The 22,638-nt window shown below is 44.5% G+C and overlaps 1 protein-coding gene across 2 annotated transcripts in view; it reads left to right on the top strand.

The window, feature by feature from the left end:
• The first annotated feature begins 360 nt into the window (after window positions 1-360).
• Window positions 361-22,638, top strand: part of LOC121166325 (protein lin-54 homolog) — a 67,298-nt gene continuing 45,020 nt past the window's right edge. The window contains exons 1-2 of one of the 2 annotated variants that reach the window (XM_040995469.1): window positions 361-621; window positions 19,818-20,533. In XM_040995469.1, the coding sequence (XP_040851403.1) occupies window positions 19,850-20,533 (684 nt within the window). In that variant the 5' untranslated portion in view covers window positions 361-621; window positions 19,818-19,849. The remainder of the gene's footprint in view (window positions 622-19,817; window positions 20,534-22,638) is intronic. The other variant, XM_040995470.1, reaches the window with a different exon arrangement.

The raw sequence follows: 22,638 nt of genomic DNA on the forward strand, positions 1-22,638 counted from the left end.
TTTTTTTTTTTAATTTATTGTCTTGGTGCCACCTTCTGCACGGCGGCTGCTTTTTGCACACAATCCTGTGCCGGACTTGGGACCTGCAAGGGAGAGAGCGACTTCCTTTGGTGTGGCGGCGGCGTGTGGTTTCGGGGGTGAAAGGTTGGCGAAGCCCTGAGCACTTGTTCCTCCGGGTGCGTTGGAAGGGTGGCGGGGCCGGCGGGAGGCTTCCCCGGATATGTGGGTGTGCGCCTCTCGGGAGGGGCGGGCCGGGGCGGGGACGGGGAGGCGGGAGGGGGGAGGCTGCAGGCGGCGGCGGCGGCCCGGGCTCGGGCTGTCGGGGAAGCTGCTGAGCTGTGATGGTGATGACGAGGTGAAAATGGCGGATCTTTCGAAATACAATCCCGGCCCCTGACATACCAGAGGCGGCGACCGCGGCGACGTCGCCGCCGGGGCTTGCTCCCCAGCCCCCGGGGTACCCTGCAGCGCTCCAGTCCGGGCCAAGTGGGGAAGGAGACGGGCCGGCCAGAGCCACCGTGTCAGGCAAGCAAGCAGTGCCCGCACGGCTCGGGATTGCCCGGGACCTTCTGGATACCCCATCTCGGAACCGAAGGAGGAGAAAGCGGCCGTCGCTTGGAGGTAGAGGAGGCTGGGGTGCCCCGGGGGCTCCTCTGGCTGGAGAGCTCTGTATTTGGAGGAGGGGGTGCTGGTGCGTAGGGGAAGAATTACGTGGTGGTTCGAGGAATGACTTGTCCCGAGTGCCAGGAATCCAGAGCCTCGTCATGACATCAACATTATCCGTTGAGAGTGAAGAGGGCTCCAGTGTGCCCTTAGACCTAAGGCGCTGCTGAGGCCTAGAGGAACTGCCAGCAGCTACTGTGGGTTCCTGATGCTATACTGAAAATACCTATGCCAGCCAGTGTTGGTTGGGAGGTGTTCATCAATTTAGGGGGTTATATGTTTCTTGTGGGCACTGGAATTTTATTCTATGTGGAAGATTTTAAATATAGTCTATAACTTGTTGGGGGTGTTGGAGGCTCACAGTTTTTGCATAAGGACCAGTGTGAAACCATGAAAAATGTTATTTTTTCCTCCTTTTGAGGCTCATCCATCAGGTGACCCCTTTTGCCCCTGCCATTGGATAACAATTGAGATACTGTCAGTGATATTATGTAGCCTATGCTTTTCAGAGAAATTCTACTCTGCGCTCCCCTCCCCCATCCAGTTTCTTGAATGTAGAGAATAAAGTTATGAAGGGTTTTTTGTGTTTTTTTGTTTTTTTTTTTTTTTTGCTGTGGTGGACAATCCAAGTGGAATACAGCTCCTGCAGTTCCATTTTGGTCATGAGTTTTTGCTTCATTGTTATGGAGTGTGGATACCAGTGTTTATTGTGAGGGTGTTGAGGGTGTGAAGCTGGTCAGGATCAGTTGAGATTTCTGTTATATTCCAAGTGCTGGACTTGTCGCCCATTGTTTAGAGAGCTGGAGAACTGGACTGACTGCATGGTGGCCGTGGTTAATGTTGGATCATCTGAAGATCCATGGGGTCCACCTGCTCGCCCACAGCAGTGATATTACTGAAAGGTTACATGTGACTGCTGGAATGTGTCTGTGTGTTTTCCTCTAGCTTTAGAGTAGTAGAAGGCTGGATCAGTGCCTTGGAGCTGTGAGAGTCAGCTGAGAAGTCAGTGCTTAAGAATTGCCCACTGGTCGTATTTGTGGTGGGCAGTTAGTTCTCTTATTCATTTTACTTATCAGGAGTGGCGTTATACAATATCTAACAGAAGAGAAATACTGTATGTGAAATTGTGTGGATAGTTTGGACTTGTGACTTTCACTCATTACAGTAAGGAGCCAAAAAGATTTTAGGGGATATACCAGAAGTTTAGTTGATGATGATTTTATTAATTTGAAAAGTTTTGATGGGAGTTGGCACCATGATTTACAGGCTAATACTCCATCTGCAAGTACTGGCATCCCATATGGGTGTTGGTTTCTGTTTCTGCTGCTTCACTTCCCATCTAGATTCCTGCTTGTGGCCTGGGAAAGCAGCGAAGAATGGTATAAGTCCTTGGGCCACTGCATCCACATGGAGACCTGGAGGAAGCTCCTGGCTGCTGGCATCAGATCAGCTCAGCTCCCAGCTCTGGTCATTGAGGTCATCTGGGGAGTGAACCAGTGGACAGAAGACCTTTCTCTCTGTCTCTCCCTCTCTCTGTAAATCTGCCCTTCCTATAATAATAATCTTAATAAAATAATTTATTATGATCTTCAGTGGGATTTTATTGCCTTTTCAAAAAAAATTTGCAGTTTTTTGTCGCAGTTGTTTGGCTCATATCAGTCTGCTATTTTGTAAAGAGATTGAGAATTTTGAAAAATAATTGTAGCAGGGAGACTGAAATGCTTTTATGCTTTTTGTTTGTTTGTTTTAAAGGTTAATTTCCTTGAAAGTGTTACATAGAGAGGAGATGCAGTGAACTTCATCCCTATCTCCGCCATGAGTGGCAGGTGCCCAAACACTCTCTTTCTCTTCTTTTCCCAAGCATTAGCAGGTAGCTTGGTCTGAAGTGAAACAGTCCATTAGGGATATAGGTGTGGCAGGCAGTAGCTTTACGTCTTACACTGCAACACCAACCCTCTGCTGTTTTAATCACAGAAGTTTGTTGTCTTACTGTGATATGTGTGTGTGATTGCATTAACGATCAGTTTTCCAGTTCTTAATTGTTGTGGAAAAACAGTTGTCTGTTATTGATTGGAGATGTGTTATGGAGGAATGAGGAAAGAGTTAGGCTGCTGGAGATAGTCCCATGCCCGAATGGGAGAGGTGTGTTTTACCAGCTCTGGCGCTGGAACCATTTGTACCACTGACTTTATAGATTGAGCATCCTAATCTCAAAATCCAGGCTGCTAGAAAAGGGGTGGGTGTCAGAGAAGTTGGAGTTTCAGATTCTGGGATTAGGGTGGCTCAGCTAGGAACGTCTGCAAACATTGCAAAATCCAAAATACTTTTGGTCTTGAGCATTGCATGGCTCTGACACTTAATCTCATCAGGTCTCTGTGTGTCACACACTGTGCTTGTGTCATTGCCTCAGAAACTCTAGCTTTGGACTCACTGTGCAGTGGGAAGAGTAGATGGAGTAAGGTTGGACTGGACAGCCTTATTTAGACAGCCTTTTGAGTAGGAGGGTTATCGCCTCAGAAGTTCACTGGTGAGGTCAGTCCTGTGGCTTCCGTGCAGGATGGAGGAGGTGGAAGTAGAAACACCACAGGTGAGTGTAGTGGGATGGGGTCCCCGTGAAGGCATCATCTCCATGCTATGTGACAGGATTATGTGCAGAGAGATGCTAACACGACCAAGAGCTTAAGCTCTGTTTTTTGATAGGGTATTGAATGCCATTAAACAAAATACTTGAAATATCAGAAGTTGATTTAGAAAGGCAGAATAAAGACTTTAATTTCCATTACAGTGGGCAGCTGAGGCTGGGAGATACTGTTGGCACAGGCAACTAGGAGAGCCACCATTGGGAATAAGTTAGATTTGATGCTCAGTGTTTTTCCCTGCATCCTAATCTTAAACATGAGCAATACATAATCACCCCTCCCCATTTCTTAGGTAAAAATGTATTTATTTGCTTTGCCCAACAGTTAGAGAGAGGGAAAGATGGAGAGAGAGGGTGATGGGGCAGATATTTTTCATCTGCAGGTTCACTACCCAAATGAATGAAGCCACAGGGCTGGGCCGGGCTGGGCCGCAGCCAGGTGTTTGCCAGGTCTCCCACATGGACACAGGGGTCCAAGCACTTGGGACATCTGTCATTGCTTTTCCCCAGACTATAAGATCAGAAACAGAGCAGCCGGGACTTGCACCAGCACCCATTGGTGATGCAAGCATCACCAGTAGTCACTTTACTGCTTGCTGTGCCATAGTGCCAGCCCCCACAGTTTCCTTTTAAAGGGAAAAAAATTGTGAAACTTGTATCTTGAGCAAAATTTTTCTTAAAATATGTAATTCATACTTATATATAAAAAAACAAGTATAAAGCAAAAATAAATTTGTAAGTATAATGTAAGCTAAATTGTAAGACCAGTAAAATAAACTAAATGTGAGATGAGGCATGATGCTGTTTTCTGAAACTAAGTCTGTCTTTGCACAGTGACCATTCTGTTGTCTGCCTTCCCACACAGGTGTGTGGCTGGTCACATGTTGATTCTAGGATGACAGTCCCCACCCTGATGCTCTGGGTTTGGATACCACAAATCCAAATTGTGATTGTTCTCGAATCACAGGCTAAATGGTTGCACTTTCACTTTGTGCATATATGTCATTCACCTTTCTGTGCCTTTTTTTTTTTTTTAAAGATTTGTTTATTTTAATTGGAAAGGCAGATCAACAGAGAAAAAGAGATAGAGAAAAAGATCTTCTATTCACTGGTTCATGCCCAAGTGGCCATAATGTTCGGAACGGAGCCAATCTCAAGTTAGGGGCCAGGAGCTTCTTCTGGGACTCGCACACGGGTGCAGGAACCCAAGGCTTTGGGCCGTCCTCTAGTGCCTTCCCAGGCCACAAGCAGGGATCTGGATGGGAAGTGGAGCAGCTGGTACATGAACCGGCTCCCATGTGTGATCTTGGCGCAAGCAAGGCCACTATGCCACCACATGTTGGGGTCCGTGCAGTAGATGTGGGGGACATGAGTGGGTGAAGAGTGTTCCATTGCAGGCAGGGCCGCAAGGAATTTCCCGCTGTTCGGCAGGGCCCACCCGGCGGATGTCTCTACAACCACCTGAATGCAGCTCCACCTTCTTTTGCATGGACACTGGACCACCCTGCGGAAGAATTTTAATCCATCCTGGCATTTGCGAGGTTAACTTTTTGCTCAGCCTGAGCTTGGAGGTCAATATCTTGCAAAAAGGGCCCTTTATCATTCCTACTGTCTTGGCTGTCCCCATTGAACCTATGCTAATCAAGGGACCTGTATTTAGGCTTTCATTCTTTCCTTGATCTTTAAGTTCTCCTTTTCTTTGTGATACAAGATTGAATTGTAGGATAAGAATTGTAGCAGGAACTTCTAGGTACTGGCAGCAGGAACTTCTAGGTAATACTATGGCAGAGTTATCTTTAGAAACACCCACTTGACCATGACGTAAAAAGTCTGGGCCAGAGTTTGACTGATTTTGTATAAATAAAGCGGACAGCTTTCCCGCATTGTCCATTATGATCATGAAGTCCTAGTGGTCCGTCTCTTTCTTTCCTCTTTACGCCTCATCCACGCACCCTTCGCGAGTTCCGAACTCAGCTGGAGCTGGACTCCGGCAACCACACTAGGTGCTCGCTCGCTCTCTCTTTTTAAAGATTTACTTATTTTTATTCAAAAGTTTTACAGAGAGAAGGAGAGACAGAGAAAAAGGTCTTCCTTCCACTGGCTGCAATGGCTGAAGCTGAGCTGATCTGAAGCCTGGAGACAGAAGGCTCTTTCAGGTCTCCCCATGGGTGCAGGGTCCCAAGGCCTTGGGCCATCTTGCTGCTCCACAGGCATGGATTTGGATCAGAAGTGGAGCATCCAGAACATGGACCAGCACTCATGTGGGGTACCAGTGCTTGAGGGTGGAGAATTAGTTGAGCCACAGCATCAGCCCTTTCTGTGCTTTTTCTTTAGTCCATCCTGATTCTTTTATCATAGATTTTGTGGATGAGGTGATTATCCAGATTACCAGAATTTGCTTAAAATACACATTAGAGAAAAGAATGCAAATCTTTGAGAGTGTTACCAGAAGTCATGGCTTCTAACCCACTGACCCTCAAGTGCAGTTGGAGAAGTATAATTGTGTGCTTAGTTTTTGAATGGCTGACATTTGATTTTAGAAATCAAAGCTAAAATCTAAATGGTATATGTAATTAACCAGGTAGTGCTGCTGGTAAGTTCTAGGTGTAAAAGCTTAGTTCCCTAACACTCAAATTATCTCTAACATCTCACAGATGAGCTATTCATCTGTGATGTAGTTATAGGTTAACGCCTTCATGTAATGTGCAACAATGAAAGCATTTATTCACCTAGATTATTCTTTTCCTCTACCTATGAAAATAAGTTTCTGTGATGGTAATATTCTGTGAAAAACTTTCTGAAAAATGTAAAAGCCCTGAGCTTTTTTTGTCGTCTCTTTCTTGTATGAGTTTTATTTGTTTGTTTAATTGACTTCATGCTATTGTCTCCATCCTAATGCTGACCGTGGGCTTTGGGCTGCTTGCTGCTGCTCCTCTGACCTAGAGTCCAAGGCATTCCTCAGGTCACTGTGGTCCTGCCACTTATCTACTTGGTTTCTTTCAGGGAAAGATCTTTCCTGAATTCTCCAGCTCTTCTCATAGCTGGGAGGCAGTAACTAGATGTTAGCTAAGTGACTCAACAAAATCATAGGCCAGTTCAAACTAAGAGAATCTTGTAGATTTTAAGACATAATGCATGGGGCCCGGCAGCGTGGCCTAGTGGCTAAAGTCCTCGCCTTGAACGCGCCAGGATCCCATATGGGCGCCGGTTCTAACCCCGGCAGCTCTATTTCCCATCTAGCTCCCTGCTTGTAGCCTGGGAAAGCAGTCGAGGACGGCCCAAAGCTTTGGGACCCTGCACCTGTGTGGGATACCTGGAAGAAGTTCCTGGATCCTGGCTCTGGATTGGCATAGCATCGGCCATTGCGCTCACTTGGGGAGTGAATCAACAGACAGAAGATCTTCCTCTCTGTCTCCTCCTCTCTGTATATCTGACTTTCCAATAAATAAAATAAATCTTTTAAAAACAAAAAAAGACATAATGCAGTTGCTGAGGAGATTGATTGGGAGTATTTCTAAATTCTGAGTATTTAGAAACTTACTTGAAAGGAGCTTCTCAGCTCCCTCTGGGGTTTATTATTTTATTTCAAGTGTTGTGGGGTCCCAGAGTGTTTTCGTAAACCCATTCTGCTCAGACAGACCAACAGGTATTTTGACAGCCCAGCACAAGCAACTCAGGAGTTTTAGGTAGCACCCCTTGCCATGATGTATTTCTTCACTGTTCAGATTGGTGTGGAGAGCATTTATCATCTGTTTCAGGTACAGGGGGGATGAGGGTAGAGCGGTGAAGGCAGACATGTAGCTGTTCTCATGTAGCTTTTATTCTGAACAAACCGGGGAGGGATTAGAAATCAGTGAAACTTTCTGAGTATGAGAGATACAGTGATGGAGAAACCAGACGGAGTAGTTTAGATCACTTGGATCAGTGGAGACCAGGGTAGTAGTGGCACCGTGGTATACTTTTTTTTCAAGATTTATTAATTTTTATTTTATTCTTATTGGAAAGGCCGGATTACGGAGAGAAGGAAAGAGAGAGAGAGGAAGATCCTCCATCTGTTGATTCACTCCCCAAATGGCCACAACGGCCAAAGTTGAGCTCATCCAAAGCCAGGAGTCAGGAGCTTCTTCTGGGTCTCCCATTTAGGTGCAGGGTCCCAAAGCTTCGGGCTATCCTTGACTGCTTTCCCAGACCACAGTCAGGGAGCTGGATGGGAAGTGGAGCAACCAGGACATGAACTGGTGCCCATATGGGATCCTGGCACTTGAAGGTAGAATATTAGCCCTTTGAGCCAATGTGCCATGCCCTTGCTTTGTTTTTATACATTTAAGACAAATGTGGAGATCCTGAGACTTTCTGGGGTGAGTGGTCCTTTTTCTGTGCTTGGACTTCAGTCCATCACTGTGCTCAGCTGTGAGGACAACCTGTTGCCTTTAGACCTTTGCTTTAGTGAACTGAAAGTGTTAGAAGCATGTGGGATCCCTTGACTATGGCCAGATTTCCCCTCCCATGGCCTCACAGGTGCACTGTCCTCCAGTCGAGGCCATCTGAGCCTCGCCTGCCCCTGGGCTTGTGCTGACCCTCTCTTTGCCTGGAGTGGTCCTCCACATGGCCATGACAAGGTCGCATGTGCTGGCACATAGCTTCCATTCCTCTGGGATAAAATTAGGATGATGATTCATGTCGCTAGGTGCCAAATCCTTTTTCTGCCATGCCCATCAGTTCCTTTTGAGAGTTTTTTTAGCATTGGCCACCATGCCCTGCATGTGACCCTGATTGAAACAGATAAGGACATCTCACCATCCCTTTGTCCCTAGTCCGCTTGGGGACTGTGGGTGCGACTTGAGGTCGCCTTGTGCTGGGGTCCTGCACAGGCCCCAGTTAGACCTTTTCTCCTTAGAGGTTTGAACTTTGCTCCTGGTTCCTAGGAAACACCTCCTGCTCCTGAAACTGCTCCGTCTGTTTTAATGGTTCAGATGAAAACACATGTTCTTTTAATTACAGAGCTTTAACATATAAAACAGAAACATCGGGGCCCGGCGCGGTGGCGCAATTGGTTAAAGGTCCTCGCCTTGCACGCCCGGGATCCCATGTGGGCGCCGGTTCTAATCCCGGCAGCCCCGCTTCCCTTCCGGCTCCCTGCCTGTGGCCTGGGAAGGCAGTCGAGGACGGCCCAGGGCTTTGGGAACCTGCACCCGCGTGGGAGACCCGGAGGAGGCTCCTGGCTTCGGATCGGCATAGTATCGGCCCGTTGCGCTCACTTGGGGAGTGAATCATCGGACGGAGGATCTTCCTCTCTGTCTCTCCTCTCTGTATATCCGCCTTTCCAATGAAAAAATAATAAAAAATAAATCTTTAAAAAAACAGAAACATCTTAAAAGAGAAACAGTAGGCAAAGCTACCACTGTATTTAGGGATTTTGGCATACCCTCTCAGTTGTTGACAGAATAGGAAAAATTAGGTAAGGCTATCACAGCTGAGTGGCATTATCAGCCAACTTGACCTAATTGACATTTATAGAACTCTCCCCTCAGCACCTGGAGAATACACATTCGTGTGCACAGCGCACATGGAACGTTCCCTTGGAAAGATGCACTGTGTTCTGCGTCGTAAAATACGTCTAATTTCAGATGTCAGAAATGTTGTAGACTAGCATGTTCTGACAATAATGAAACACAGTAGCAAATTAATAATGAGATAGCTAGGAGTTAAATATTTTGGGAGTTAAGTAGCACTCTTATTTTTCCCACATGTCAAAGTTGAGCCCACAAGGATAATAAAACTGTATCATCGCACAGCAGGCCCTTGACACCCGTACTGGAGCACCATTTTGGGCCTCAGCTGCTGTGCTTGCTCTCCGGATTCCTATCTGTGTTCCTGGGCAGACTGCAGATGGAAGTTCAAGTGCTTGAAACCTTGCCCCTCTGTGAGGGAGAGCAAGAGGGGACTCCTGGCCTTACCCTGGCCCAGTAGCAGACATCGCAACCATTTGGGGAGCAAACCAGCATATGGAAGATCTCCCACTTCGCTGTCTCTTAGCTCACTGCTCACCCTTCTTGTTTTTTTCTTTCTCTTTGAAATACATGTTTTTATCACTAAAATTAATGAAAATCATCTACAGCAATTTTGTGGGGGAATTTTTCATATTAAATGACTACTAGAGAAAAGCTTGAAGTCAATAATCTAAGCCAGAGGTTAACAATTTTTTTTTTTTGTTTTGTAAAAGATCAGATAGCAATCTTTTTAAGTTTTATTTTTGATGATATTTACATAGTTGAGAAGGATGCATGCCCATGTGGACCACTGATTAGGGTGGGGAAGGTTGAGGAATTGGGGAACATGGATGACTGTTTCCATGTTTCTTCCTGTATCTGGGGGAAGGCGGAAGATAATGGGAGAAGCCATACCCAGCCTCCCAACTACATCAGTACTCAGTGTTGGGGGAAGCCACCCAGTATCATCCCAGGGTCCCCAGTGTGGAGCATGCTCCAAGGGTATTGCTCAAGTGGTTTTGATAGTTCTGAAATGCTGTTGATTTTGTTGCTCCAAGGATGAGGAAATCCTTCCAAGATCCATTGGCTGACATAGTCCACTTTAGAGTCTCTACTTGTCCAGATACTTGCTGTCAGTGTCTGGCTGGAAGAGTTGTCCAATTTGTTCTGTCCTCCATCCTCTGCTATGCTATTAGATGTCCTCTGAAGGCCCCAGTGGAATGCCATATCCCCGTGTGCATCTGGGCATGCTGTCCACTGCACAAGCTTCAACAACTGAGGAGGCCCAGTTCTGACTCATGCACTCTATGGTCAGACCACAGGTCCTACGATTCTCCCCGTGGTTGGAGTTCTGAGTCCAGCAGTTCAGGTGTGGGACTGGGGCAGGGAGGAGGTAGTTCCCAAAGAAACCTCATCTGAGGTGATCCCAGACCTGACTTCTATGTGTGCTAGCCAGTATGGGGTCTGGCTCAGTCTGTCATTCACATCAGCCAACACATACACTGGTGGCTGCAGTTGCTGCCTCAGTTCTGTCTCAAGCGTTATCTCTTACGTAAACCAACCATACTGCAGCCTAGCCCAACCTGCCCACTACACAGTCAGCCCTCATGTACGTCAGTGGGAACTGCAACCCAGTCAGAGCGACCTCCAGTAACCCCACCAGGCCTGTCCAGCTCTGGTTCCTGCACATGACGGGATGTACAGCAGATTGGTCCAGTCTGTCCCACATCCCATGTGGCTTTTGCACGCATGAATGGATGCTGCTGCCTAGTTCAACCCAACTGACCCCACTGTCTAGTCCACATTTATGCTGGCAATTGCTCCTGCCTGTCCAGCCAGGGGCTACTCCCAGCCCTGGTTCTCATGTCAACCCAGAGGTTGACAATTTTTTTTAAGGGTCAGATAACAAATAATTGAAGTTTTGCAGGTCATTTAGGTCCACCACATGTTGAGCTTCTCCTGTCCACCACCCCCAGCCATTTAAAAATGTTAAAAAAAAAAAAAATGAGGACAAGTTCTTATTCTAGTTTGATCTGTAAGCTGTAGTTTCCTGAAATCTGATGTGTACTTTCATCTGAAGATTCTAGAAAATATCCAAATTAAATCCTAAACAGGCAGAAGAAGGAAAGTAAAGATAACAATCACTTAAGTAAAAATGGACAATTGAGAAAAATGATTGGTGCTAAGCATGGTTTTTTGAAAAGGTCACTAAGGGGCCCGGCAGCATGGCCTAGTGGCTAAGGTCCTCACTTTAAGCGCTCTGGGATCCCATAGGGGCGCTGGTTCTAATCCTGGCAGCTCCACTTCCCATCCAGTTCCCTGCTTATGGCTTGGAAAAGCAGGACAGCCCAGAGGCTTGGGACTCTGCACCCATGTGGGATACCCAGAAGAAGTTCCTGGATCCTGGCTTCGGCTCGGCATAGCATCAGCCGTTGTGGCTCAGTTGGGGAGTAAATCATCGGACGGAAGATCTTCCTCTCTATCTCTTCTCCTCTCTGTATATCTGACTTTCCAATAAAAATCTTTAAAATATTAATGTAATTGACAAGATGAAAGAAATGCCTTGTGATTGTCTCAGTAGTTGCAGAAAACATGTATGACAGAATTAAATATTCATTATGATTAAAAGAGAGAAAATACAGCCAACTAGAAATAGAAGGAAAGTTCCTCAAGCTGGAGCACCTATTAGAAACCCACCACTGTAGCCAAGGGATGAGATTGGGAGCAGAGCAAGGCCGTCCACCTTCCCTGCTCTTGGTCAGTATTTTCCTGGTGGTCCCAGCAAGCCAAGGACAGACAGATAAATGAAAGGAGACTGTGTAAAGATGATTAGAAAGGAAGGAATACAGGTGTTACTTGTATAACATGGATTACCTTTGTTGAAAATCTTTAGGAGTCTGTGGAGAAGCTAGAACTAATACTTGAACTGTTATAGACTACGTAAACACATCACAATTATTGATTTAATTTCTCTGTGTTAGCAATCAATTGGAAAATGGAAGAAGGAGCATTTATAGTAGCATTAAAAATGTGAAATACTTAGGGGTAAATTTATCAAAATATGTATATGCACTTGAAGTATGTAATGTCATTGAGAAAACGAGATATATAAGGGGTCTTCAAGAAATACATGGAGGGCCCAGCGCGGTGGCACAAGTGGTTAAGGTCCTCGCCTTCCACGCCTGGGATCCCATATGGGCGCTGGTTCTATCCCGGCAGCCCCACTTCCCTTCCAGCTCCCTGCCTGTGACCCGGGAAAGCAGTCCAGGATGGCCCAAAGCTTTGGGAACCTGCACCCGCGTGGGAGACCCGGAAGAGGCTCCTGGCTCCGGATTGGCGTAGCGTCGGCCATTGCGCTCACTTGGGGAGTGAATCATCGGATGGAAGATCTTCCTCTCTGTCTCTCCTCTCTGTATATCCGCCTTTCCAATAAAAAATAATAAAAATAAATCTAAAAAAAAAAAAGAAGTACATGGAAAAATGCATGGATTGAACTTTTTCATACCAAAATAAGTGTCTTTAATTAATCCTCTTGCAAATGAGGTGGTTAAAAAGGAGATTTACTTATTTGAAATAGCAACACAGGAAGTGGAGGCCTTGCATTCATTGGCTTACTCCCCAGAGGGCGGAACACTGCTGGGCCCGTCTGAAGCCAGGAACCTCTTTTTTTGTTTTAATTTTATTTTTTAATATCGTTTACATAGTTGAGGGATGCATGCCCATGTGGGCCTCTGATTAGGGTGGGGAAGGTCAGGTATGGAGGAAGATGATGGGACACATATTTCAATTTTTCCTTTTTTTTTTTCCTGTGTTTACAGAGGATGAGGGAGAGGGGGCCTCTGCTTGCTGTCAAAGTACACAAGCACCCCTGGGAATTGGGGGACATCATTTAATGACGCTTAGAGACCCCCACGTGGGGAAGAATATTCTGAGGGTGTTATTTGAGTGGTTTTGACAGTTCTGAGAAGTTGCCCTATGATTGAGAACATCTGTCCAAGGCCTGTGGTTGACCAGGTCCACCTTAGTGCATGCACAGACCCAGGAACATGCTGCAGAGCTTGGCCAGGAGTTGTCCAACTGTTCTGCTCTCCATCCTCTGATGAGGCAGTCAGCATCCCCTGGCCAGGTGCTTCTTCCGGGTCTCCTGGGTGGGCATAGCAACCCAATGCTTGGGCCGATTTCTTCTACCATTCCCAGGTGCATTAGCAGGGAGCTAGATCAAAAGTGGAGCAGCTGGGACTCAAAGCAGCACTTCTATGGGGTGCCGGAGTCACAGACTTAACCTGTGCCACTGTGCAGGGCGTGGAGCGCTTTTGTTTCCAAGTGGTATGTTCAGGGATGTAAATGTAGCAACTAGCCATACATGAAAGAGATAGTGCCTCCCGCTGATGCGTGGGGCAGATGTGCTGTTTTCTAGGGTCATGGATACCTGTCTGCAGGAAAACGGCAGGTTTGCTTGAGCCTATTAGAAATGATTCTGGTTCTCTCAGCTCCAGGTTCCTCTACTGCCATGCTCGATTCTGGCATTTGTGCCTTTGGGTGGTGATCCAGGCTGTGGAGAAATGGAGCCATACCCGTTCCTTGCCATGTTGTGAGTCAGAAGTCCTTTTTTCTCTGACTCAGGACTGCTGGGTCTTCCACCAGGGTCCAGGACACAGTGACAGGCTACTTTGTTGGCTTGCGAGAAGGTTGTCTTTTCTCAGACCCCCGTCTCCATTCTTGATGGTTCTGGCCTTGAGGCTGCGGGCTGAGACAAACATGTCTTTCTTAAAGAGGAAAGATAAGGCTAATGGCTATGGCGTGACTGGCAGCTGGGAGTGTATGTTCTCAGCCAGGTGTTGGGAAAGGGCAGTGGGGCTAAGGGGTGAGAGTTGTGCTGGTTGCATTTGTGCAGGAATGTTTAGAGGTTTACCCAAGAGAGTTGGCAGCTGCCAGCTGAATGATGGATACTCACCTCTGTGGCCCTGTTGAAAGGCAGTGTGGGGCCTAGTGCAACAGCTTAGTGGCTGAATCCTCGCCTTGCACGCCCTGGGACCCTATATGCTCAACTTCCCTTCCACCTTTTTGCTTGTGGCCTGGGAAAGCAAATAGAGGATGGCCCAAAGCCTTGGGATCCTACACCCAGAAGAAGCTTCTGGCTCCTGACTTCAGATTGGCTCAGCTATGGATGTTACGGCCACTTGGGGAGTACACCAGCGGACAGAAGTCTTTCCCTCTGTATCTCCTTTTCTCTGCCTTATCTGTCTTTCCAATTAAAATAAATAAATCTAGAAAGAAAAAAAGGCAGAGTGGCCATTGCTGCCTTTTCAGATCTCAAAGCTGCAACCCTGGGTTGGCAGTGAGGAGGGAGAGTTTTGGGTGAATTGGAAGCCTTAGAACTTTCGTTGGCTGTGCTGCAGTGGTGAGGTCTTGAAACTGAAGTAGTAAGAAAGCTTTCCTGGACTCAGCACGATAGCATGGTGGTTAAAGTCCTCGCCTTGAACGCGCCGGGATCCTGTATGGGCGCCAGTTCTAATTCCAGCAGCCCTGCTTCCCATCCAGTTCCCTACTTGTGGCCTGGGAAAGCAGCTGAAGACAGCCCAAAGCCTTGGGACCCTGCACCCATGTGGAAGACCCGGAAGAAGTTCCTGGCTCCTGGCTTTGGATTAGCTCAGCTCCAGCCATTGTGGTCACTTGGGGAGTAAATCAACGGATGGAAGATTTTCCTCTCTGTCTCTCTTCCTCTCTATATCTGCCTTTCCAATAAAAATAAATTAATTTAAAAAAAAAAAAAGAAAAAAAGCTTTCCTTACTAGGGTGAAGGCACATTCTACCCGTTTCCATCCTCCATGACCTCAGGTGCTTTAAGGAAGATGATGAGTAAAGAATTGGGTTGAGATCTCCCTGTTCTGAAGGAAACCGAAGACCTTAACCATGTTTCTGAGTATGCTGAGGATAATTTTAGGGAGGAGGAGGAGTGAAAAGTTTATGTCACTGTTTTGGATACAGGCACTCAAAGTCATCATGGCACCTCATTCTCTGATGCCAGAGAGCATCCAATCAACTGATGGGCTCGAGTAAGATTGACAGTAGGGAAAGGAGCTTGGGGACATTGTGTGTCGGGGAGTGCTCTTGTTTGCTGGTGTTGTGAGTTTGGAACACGTTTTGGAATGTGTAGTTGAGAGTGGTGTTTTTATATGGCTGGACTGAGTTCATAAGGGCTAGAAGGAATTCTGCTAAGGAAGAGCTGCACAGAAGTGCTGATACTTTGGGAGTCTCAAAATGCTAGTGATTACTTTTAATGATAAATTACTATAACAGTGAGTTTGCAGTATATGTATAGGACTCACCTAGCCCAGTGTGAATACTCAAGACCCAGTAGTTTTTTAGAAAAGTGACAAAGATTTTGGTAGACACTTTTCAAAAGAAGATACACTAATAGACTATGTACATGAAAAGGTGCTCAACATCATTAGTCATCTGAGAATTGCAAATCAGAACCACAGTGAGGTATCACTCACGCCTGCTAGAATGGCTTGACAGTACAACAGACCAACAAAAGGCTTGACAGTACAGTTGTCAACAACGTGCACGTCATACATTGCTGGTGGGTGTTTCAGGTGATAAAATAAAGAAAACTTTGAACTGGAATGTTCGTAGTATTCATAATTGTTGGGAACTGGAAATAGTCCACATGCCCATTGACAAGTGAATAGATAAATTGTGATACATTCACAGAATAGAATGTGACTCAGCAATTAAAAAAAAACGGAATAACAAGTACAGCAATAGAGTAAATCTCAAGGGGTGGAAGTCATGGTATTGTGGATTAAGCTACCACTTGGGACACCTGCGTCTCCTATCAGAGTGCCTCGAATCAAGTCCCTCCTCCACTTGTGATCCGGCTTCCTACTCACCTGGGAGGCAGCAAATGTGACTCAAGTACTTGGGTTCCTGGCTTCGACCTGACCTACTCCTTGCTCTTGCAGCCAGCCATTTAGAGGGAGTGAAGCAACAGATGGAAGATCTCTGCCTCTAACCCCTCTGTCTGCCACTCTGCCTTTCAAACAAAACACACAAAACTTAATAAGAAGTAGAGATTTCAAAAAGTACACTTACAGAAAAACCTTACTCTGTGATTCTATCAGGAATACATTACTCAGATAGTCCCTAGCTTATATTGGTTCGAATTCATCTTAAGATTGTTAAACTTTATGATAATGGGAAAGCAATACTCATTCAGTAGAAACTGTATTTTATTTATTTTATTTAAAATTTTTTTTTTAATTTAAAAGTCAGATATACAGAGAGAAAGAATCTTCCATCTGTAGGTTCATTCCCACATCATTGCCATGGGGTGTTTCTAAATGGAGTATTTAAGGTAGTTAAGAAATTAGGTACAGTAAGTACTTTTTTTTTCAGTACCAATAAGTCTTGATTTATTCAATGTTATTTTCCCAGGGAAAGGAGAAGGGGTGGGGAAGTCAGTATATGTGTTACAAGGTGATTAGAAAACAGGAAAGTACAGCAAAAATCATCCAGTACAGAAAAAAAAAATCAACCTTCAAATACACAAACCCCAGGGATGGGGTCCCCCAAGCCCAGGAGGCTTAGTCTCCTGCAGGTTAGTAATGAGGAGACCTTGAAAGGAACAAGCTTTCCTACCCTCCCTCCCCATAAATTCAAGATTTCACACAAAGCTTTGGTTTCTAGCAGTAAACATGGAGTTACATTCATCCATCTCCTATCAAATAATCTTGTGGCCACTTTGACATAAGTTTCTTGCACCTGCATAAAAGTTCCTGCACCATAGTTCCCTTCTTGGTCTCCAAACCCCACTTTCTGCACAGAAGGTCCCCAGTAGCTTCTCTTCTTTAGGATACAAATGAAGTAGGCTTGATTCACCCAAAGACATCAGTGTTTTAAATTTTTGGCATGTGAATCACACATAAGGAAATGGCCTTGACTCAGGAGGTTGGGAACGAGGGATTTTCTTTAGGATTTTGGCATGAATCCTTTAGGGGTGTGGAGATACCCCAAGAATTTATGTGTTAAATGTGTAGGGTTTCCTTTTGTGGGTGGAGGAATGGAGAAGAGGGGAAGAGTAGGCATCACATTTTAAGAATAGGATGGGAGCGGGGAAAACACAAAAGGAAAGATGGTTTGAGATCCCCACTTATGTTTCAGATCCTTTGGCTTGGTGCAGAACCTTCTGTCAAAGCTGCTTTGGCTACAAAAAGAAGTTTGTAAATAGTACAACCCCGAAAGAACATGGAGAATTTTATTTATTTGTATTGGAAAGACGGATATACAGAGAAAAAGAGAGACATAGAGAAACACTGGCTCACCCCCAAAGTTGCCACAGTGGCCAGAGTTAAGCTGATCCGAAGCCAGGAGCTTCTTCTGGGTCTCCCACATGGGTGCAGGGTCCCAAACATTCTCTACTGCTTTCCCAGGCTAAAATCAGGAAGCTGGATGGGAAGTGGAGCAGCTGGGACATGAACCAGTGCCCATATGAGATCCCAGGCATGCAAGGCAAGTATTTAGCTACTAAGCTATCACATTGGGCTCTAGTAAATGCGTTTTTAACTTTTTTCTGGAATCATCAAGACTTGGCCCATTGTACATTGGGTAGCATCTGAATATGACTGCATTTATATGAAGTTCTAGAATGAATAAAAGTGCAAAATTAGCTCAAGGCTTTAGAACAAATGAGTGATTATATTAGGTAGCATTTTGAGATTGCATATTGTCTGTAAAGGAATAGACTTATGTTTTTCCTCCCTTTTAAAACACTGGTAGTGAAAAAGCATTATAATTTTGTTATTGAAATTAATAATTTTGTCATCTTACAACTTGCCTTTCATTGTCTTTGTGACCTTGATTGCTTCTCAGCCTTGTGGCTAAGATCAGTGTCTTTGTGACCTTGGACGAATTATTTAACCTTATCTGCAAAACAGAAATGATAATGGTACCTGCCTGAGATAAATGTTGTCATCACTGCTACCTCATTAATCAATGGTGATGGTTTATTTTGGTAGCAGTAGTATTTGCCAGCCTAATAAGTAATGATTTTCTACTCAAGTCCCTCTTAATCTTAAGGAGTGTTATATTTTATATCTTTTTTTTTTTTTTAGATTTATTTTTATTATTTTTTCATTGGAAAGGCGGATATACAGAGAGGAGAGACAGAGAGGAAGATCTTCCATTCGATGATTCACTCCCCAAGTGAGCGCAACGGGCCGATACTATGCCGATCCGAAGCCAGGAGCCTCTTCCGGGTCTCCCACGCGGGTGCAGGGTCCCAAAGCTTTGGGCCGTCCTCAACTGCTTTCCCAGGCCACAGGCAGGGAGCTGGAAGGGAAGCGGGGCTGCCGGGATTAGAACCGGTGTCCATATGGGATCCCGGGTGTGCAAGGCGAGGACTTTAACCACTTGCACCACCGCGCCGGGCCCTATATCTTTTTTTTAAAGATTTATTTTTATTATTATTTTTTTTATTGGAAAGGCGAATATACAGAGAGGAGAGACAGAGAGGAAGATCTTCCATCCGATGATTCACTCCCCAAGTGAGCGCAATGGCCGATACTATGCCGATCCGAAGCCAGGAGCCTCTTCCGGGTCTCCCATATGGGTGCAGGGTCCCAAAGCTTTGGGCCGTCCAGACTGCTTTCCCGGGCCACAGGCAGGGAGCTGGAAGGGAAGCGGGGCTGCTGGGATTAGAACCGGCGCCCATATGGGATCCCGGGCGTGCAAGGCGAGGACCTTAACCACTGCACCACCGCGCCGGGCCCATATTTTATATCTTAAAAAGGGGTGAAGGGCCCAGTGCAGTAGCCTAGTGACTAAAGTCCTCACCTTGTATGTGCTGCCATCCCGTGTCGGCACCGGTTCTAATCCCGGCCACTCCATTTCCCATCTAGCTCCTTGTTTGTGGCTTTACAAAGCAGACAAGGGCAGCCCAGAGCCTCGGGACCCTGTATCCACATGAGAGGCCTTGAAGAAGCTCCTGACTTTCTAATAAAAAGAAGAAAATTTCTTTTAAATGCTGTTTAAGTTCATTTAAAAAAAAAAGGCGGGGGAGAATCATGGATTAGGTCTTACAAGGTTCCTATGGCTCTTCAATATTTTCTGGGCAGATAACTTATTATTTAGTCTACCACAAACAAGATATTCTGTCTTTAATACATGAAAGTAATAGAATTGATTGCTTTATTGGAAATTCTGTTCACCTTTCAGCCAAAATCATTGCAGCTCTGATTTGTCTGTAGTCTGCTTTCCTGTTATGATCATTGCTTTTCTTCGTGAAGACTGACTCCATGCTTTTCAGGGGTGCCGAACCCCACTTTTTTTTTAACATTTTAAATGGCTAAGCAAAATTTGAGGATATTTTCCAAATGGAAATTTCCTTGATATGAAGATAGTTCCTCAAAGTTGGGTCAGAGTTGGGTCTGTTTGCTAAGATGGGTTACTGTAGAAACTTCTGTAGCATTCATTTAGATACTGAGTGTATTTTAATAAATGGAATAGTGCCCTGATTTTGAGACCTAGCTTAGGTGGTTTGAAGTTATTGTTCAATATGTTAATATATTAATTCTTATATCCTTGTGTGAATCTGCAATTTTGAAGCTTGTCAATGAAAGGGAAAGGAAAACTGGGAAGAAGTAAGATGATCAGCCTTATCAAAGATTGAAAAATGTGTGAGAAAACATTGGAAAGGTGATTTGCATGGTTCTCCGACTGGGCGTGGCCTGGGTGTGGCCTTGCTCGGGTGTGGACTGGGTGTGGCATTGCTTTGGGACTGAGATATAGTGAGTAAAAGGATATTTGCTTCTAGTTTTGTGTCCCCCATCATTTGATTTTCAGGTTCGTGAAAGTTGAGGATGTGTGAAAATGGTTGAACCCAAATGGACATCAGGAAAAGCTTTCATTCAGTTATGCATCCATTTAAAAAGCAGTTATTTTGTCATTTGCATTTTTCTTTGAATTTTTTTCTTAAATATGTTTTAAAGCCTTGTAACTGATTCATTTTTCAACTTTCATTGCAGCACCTGATCAACTTTCTAGCAGGAGAACGATCATGGAGGTGGTGCCAGCTGAGGTGAATAGTTTGCTTCCAGAGGAGATAATGGACACTGGTATAACTTTAGTGGATGATGATAGTATTGAGGCTGTTATTGTTTCATCCCCAATTCCCATGGAGACAGAACTGGAAGAAATTGTCAACATAAATTCTACTGGTGACTCTACAACCACGCCCATTTCCACGGAGCCAATCACAGTGTACAGTAACCACACTAACCAAGTTGCAGTCAACACCACAGTTACTAAAGCAGATTGTAATACCACAGTGAAACCAGCTTTTCAAAGTGGCCTTCAAAAACTTGGTGCTCAGACTCCTGTGACTATATCAGCCAATCAGATCATTTTAAACAAAGTATCACAGACATCTGATCTTAAACTTGGCCATCAGACCCTTAAACCAGATGGACAGAAGTTAATTTTAACAACTTTGGGCAAGTCTGGTTCACCAATTGTTTTAGCACTACCCCATAACCAACTGCCCCAGGCTCAAAAAGTTACAACTCAGGCACAGTCAGGAGATGCTAAGTTGCCACCGCAGCAGATTAAAGTAGTAACCATTGGAGGGAGGCCAGAGGTGAACCCTGTCATTGGTGTCTCGGCACTGACCCCAGGAAGTCAACTGATTAATACTACAACTCAGCCCTCTGTGTTACAGACCCAACAGTTAAAAACAGTGCAGGTAAAAAAAAAGGGGGCTTATTAATTAAAATGCATGTTAACACAGTCTAACTGATTTCTTAGTTGTGTTTGTAGAGTTCTTAATTGCACAGTTGTTTCTGAATTGTTTTGAATGTTTGAGTAATGGTGCGGGATTTTTTGCTTTTTTGATGTATCTGATGGTTGTGAATGAAAAATTTTGCCAGAAAATTTAGAACGAATTGAATTTTTATTGAAATTGCATATGGGTTTATATGGAGCCTTTTACTCATTTAAAATTACATTTTATTCTTAGTAATAGCTTAATTATAAGGATACGTTGATGGTATTAAAAAGCTAGACTTGCTGCAGGGCTATCAAAAAGTCATTCAGACAGTTATTATTATTATTACTTTTTCTCCCCCCAGTTAACAGATAGCCAAAGGTGAAGAAAATATTACAGCTCCTGAAAACTGGGGGCTGGTGAGAGTGCATGCTCGCCAGTGTGTTCCTGTTTTTGGGGGGTCGACTGTGTGTTATCACTCCTATTTGTAATATGAGCAAGACAATGATATATAATGGAGGATAACAGGTTTCAGAGTCCAAACGGGGTGTCAACTTCCCTCTGACTCCTAGACTAACCTTGGGAACTTCTTGGTAATTCTGAAGTTCTGACTTTTAAGATGGCTGTTTGATCATGATGAACTAGCCAGCGCCGTGAACTTCCAGGAACTGAGGGTCTCGCCACGTTGTACCTGTTTCTGTGATTAGGACTCTTCATCACAGTTGCCCTAAGGAGCAGAATGACCCACTATGACCAGGAAACAAAAATGCATTTCTTGCTTGGGAGAGTCGCCTTGTTGAAGAAAGGAGAAGGCATGAATGAGAAGTGAAGGAGGAGTAGGAGAGTTTAGGGGAAAATGAGCACTTTCAGCTGACAACAAGTAATATTTTGATTACTATGTTGGCAAAAGAATTAAAAAGTTATTTTTTGTGGGCTTTGTGTTTGACAACTTCATAGTTTGCAATTTGCCAAGTCAAATCTCAACCTTTAGTGCCCTTTTCCTTGGTGCTGCCTGTCATCAGTCACTGGTCTCTGGCTTCCTTTTCTTCATATTTGTGGACAGTTTCTTGAGTGAGATAGTCTCTCACATCAAATATCTTGTCCTTGGTTTTGAAGCTTATTTTGTATTGATGTTCCAGAGTTTACGTGGCTTTGGCAATATGGGTCAGAACACGTTCACAATGACCTGATAACATGAATCACATTTTTAATTTCATTGGTGAGAGCAATGTACATATGTGTACTTTTTATGATTAGTATACTTGTAAACCACTAATTTTCTATAATAATTCTGTAAATACTGGCAATAAAAAAACAAAAATTTGGGTCTCTTTATTGTTATTTTTTTTATAAAACTATTTCTAAATTTTAAAAAATAATTTGTTTTAAAAGAGAAACAAAAAAGTCCATTTAGAATATTGTTCTACTTGTCCGAATAATTTTCGGGCAACTTAGATGTTCCCATTCTGAAGGTAAACTGCGAAACTCTGAAATGCTGTATGTCTGGTTTCCCTTGCCAAACCACAGTGTTTCATTTGGTGTTACCTGGTGTATGTAATACTCTGTTTATTCCCTAAACAGTGCTCAGCATTGTCTTAGATTTAGTGAAGGTGTTGTGACTGCTGGGTGTGGACAGGTGTAAGAAGGAGGTCCATGTTGAGAAATGGAAGAAACGGGATCATTGAGGCCAGAGGCATTTAGAAAGGTTTAGTTGCTATAAATTCAAGATACATGAACACTGTCCCAGTTGTTATGTGCGTAGTATAAAAGAGTAACACATCATTAGCATCTGTGGAAACATGACTCCTCCTAGCTCCTACATCTCCCCAACCCACCAGACACGGCTTGCAGTATCAGAAGCTCGCAGTATCAGGAGCGCTCAGAAATGTTCATGGAAAAGCTGGAATTAAAAACCGGGGTTATTTTGGTGCAGAAATTCCTGAAGTCTACCCATAGCATTTTCATAGCATGCATGAGCTTGTCGAAGGTCACACATACTATTTGATGACACATTTAGCTACCTTATTGTAAATTTGTTTTTCATTTTTGTCTTAAACTTCTGGTTGAATAAACCTGTTGCAAAT

This window comes from Ochotona curzoniae, unplaced genomic scaffold (assembly GCF_017591425.1).
Source record: "Ochotona curzoniae isolate NIBS_2020 unplaced genomic scaffold, NIBS_Ocur_1.0 patch124, whole genome shotgun sequence".
Taxonomy (NCBI): Eukaryota; Metazoa; Chordata; class Mammalia; order Lagomorpha; family Ochotonidae; genus Ochotona; species Ochotona curzoniae.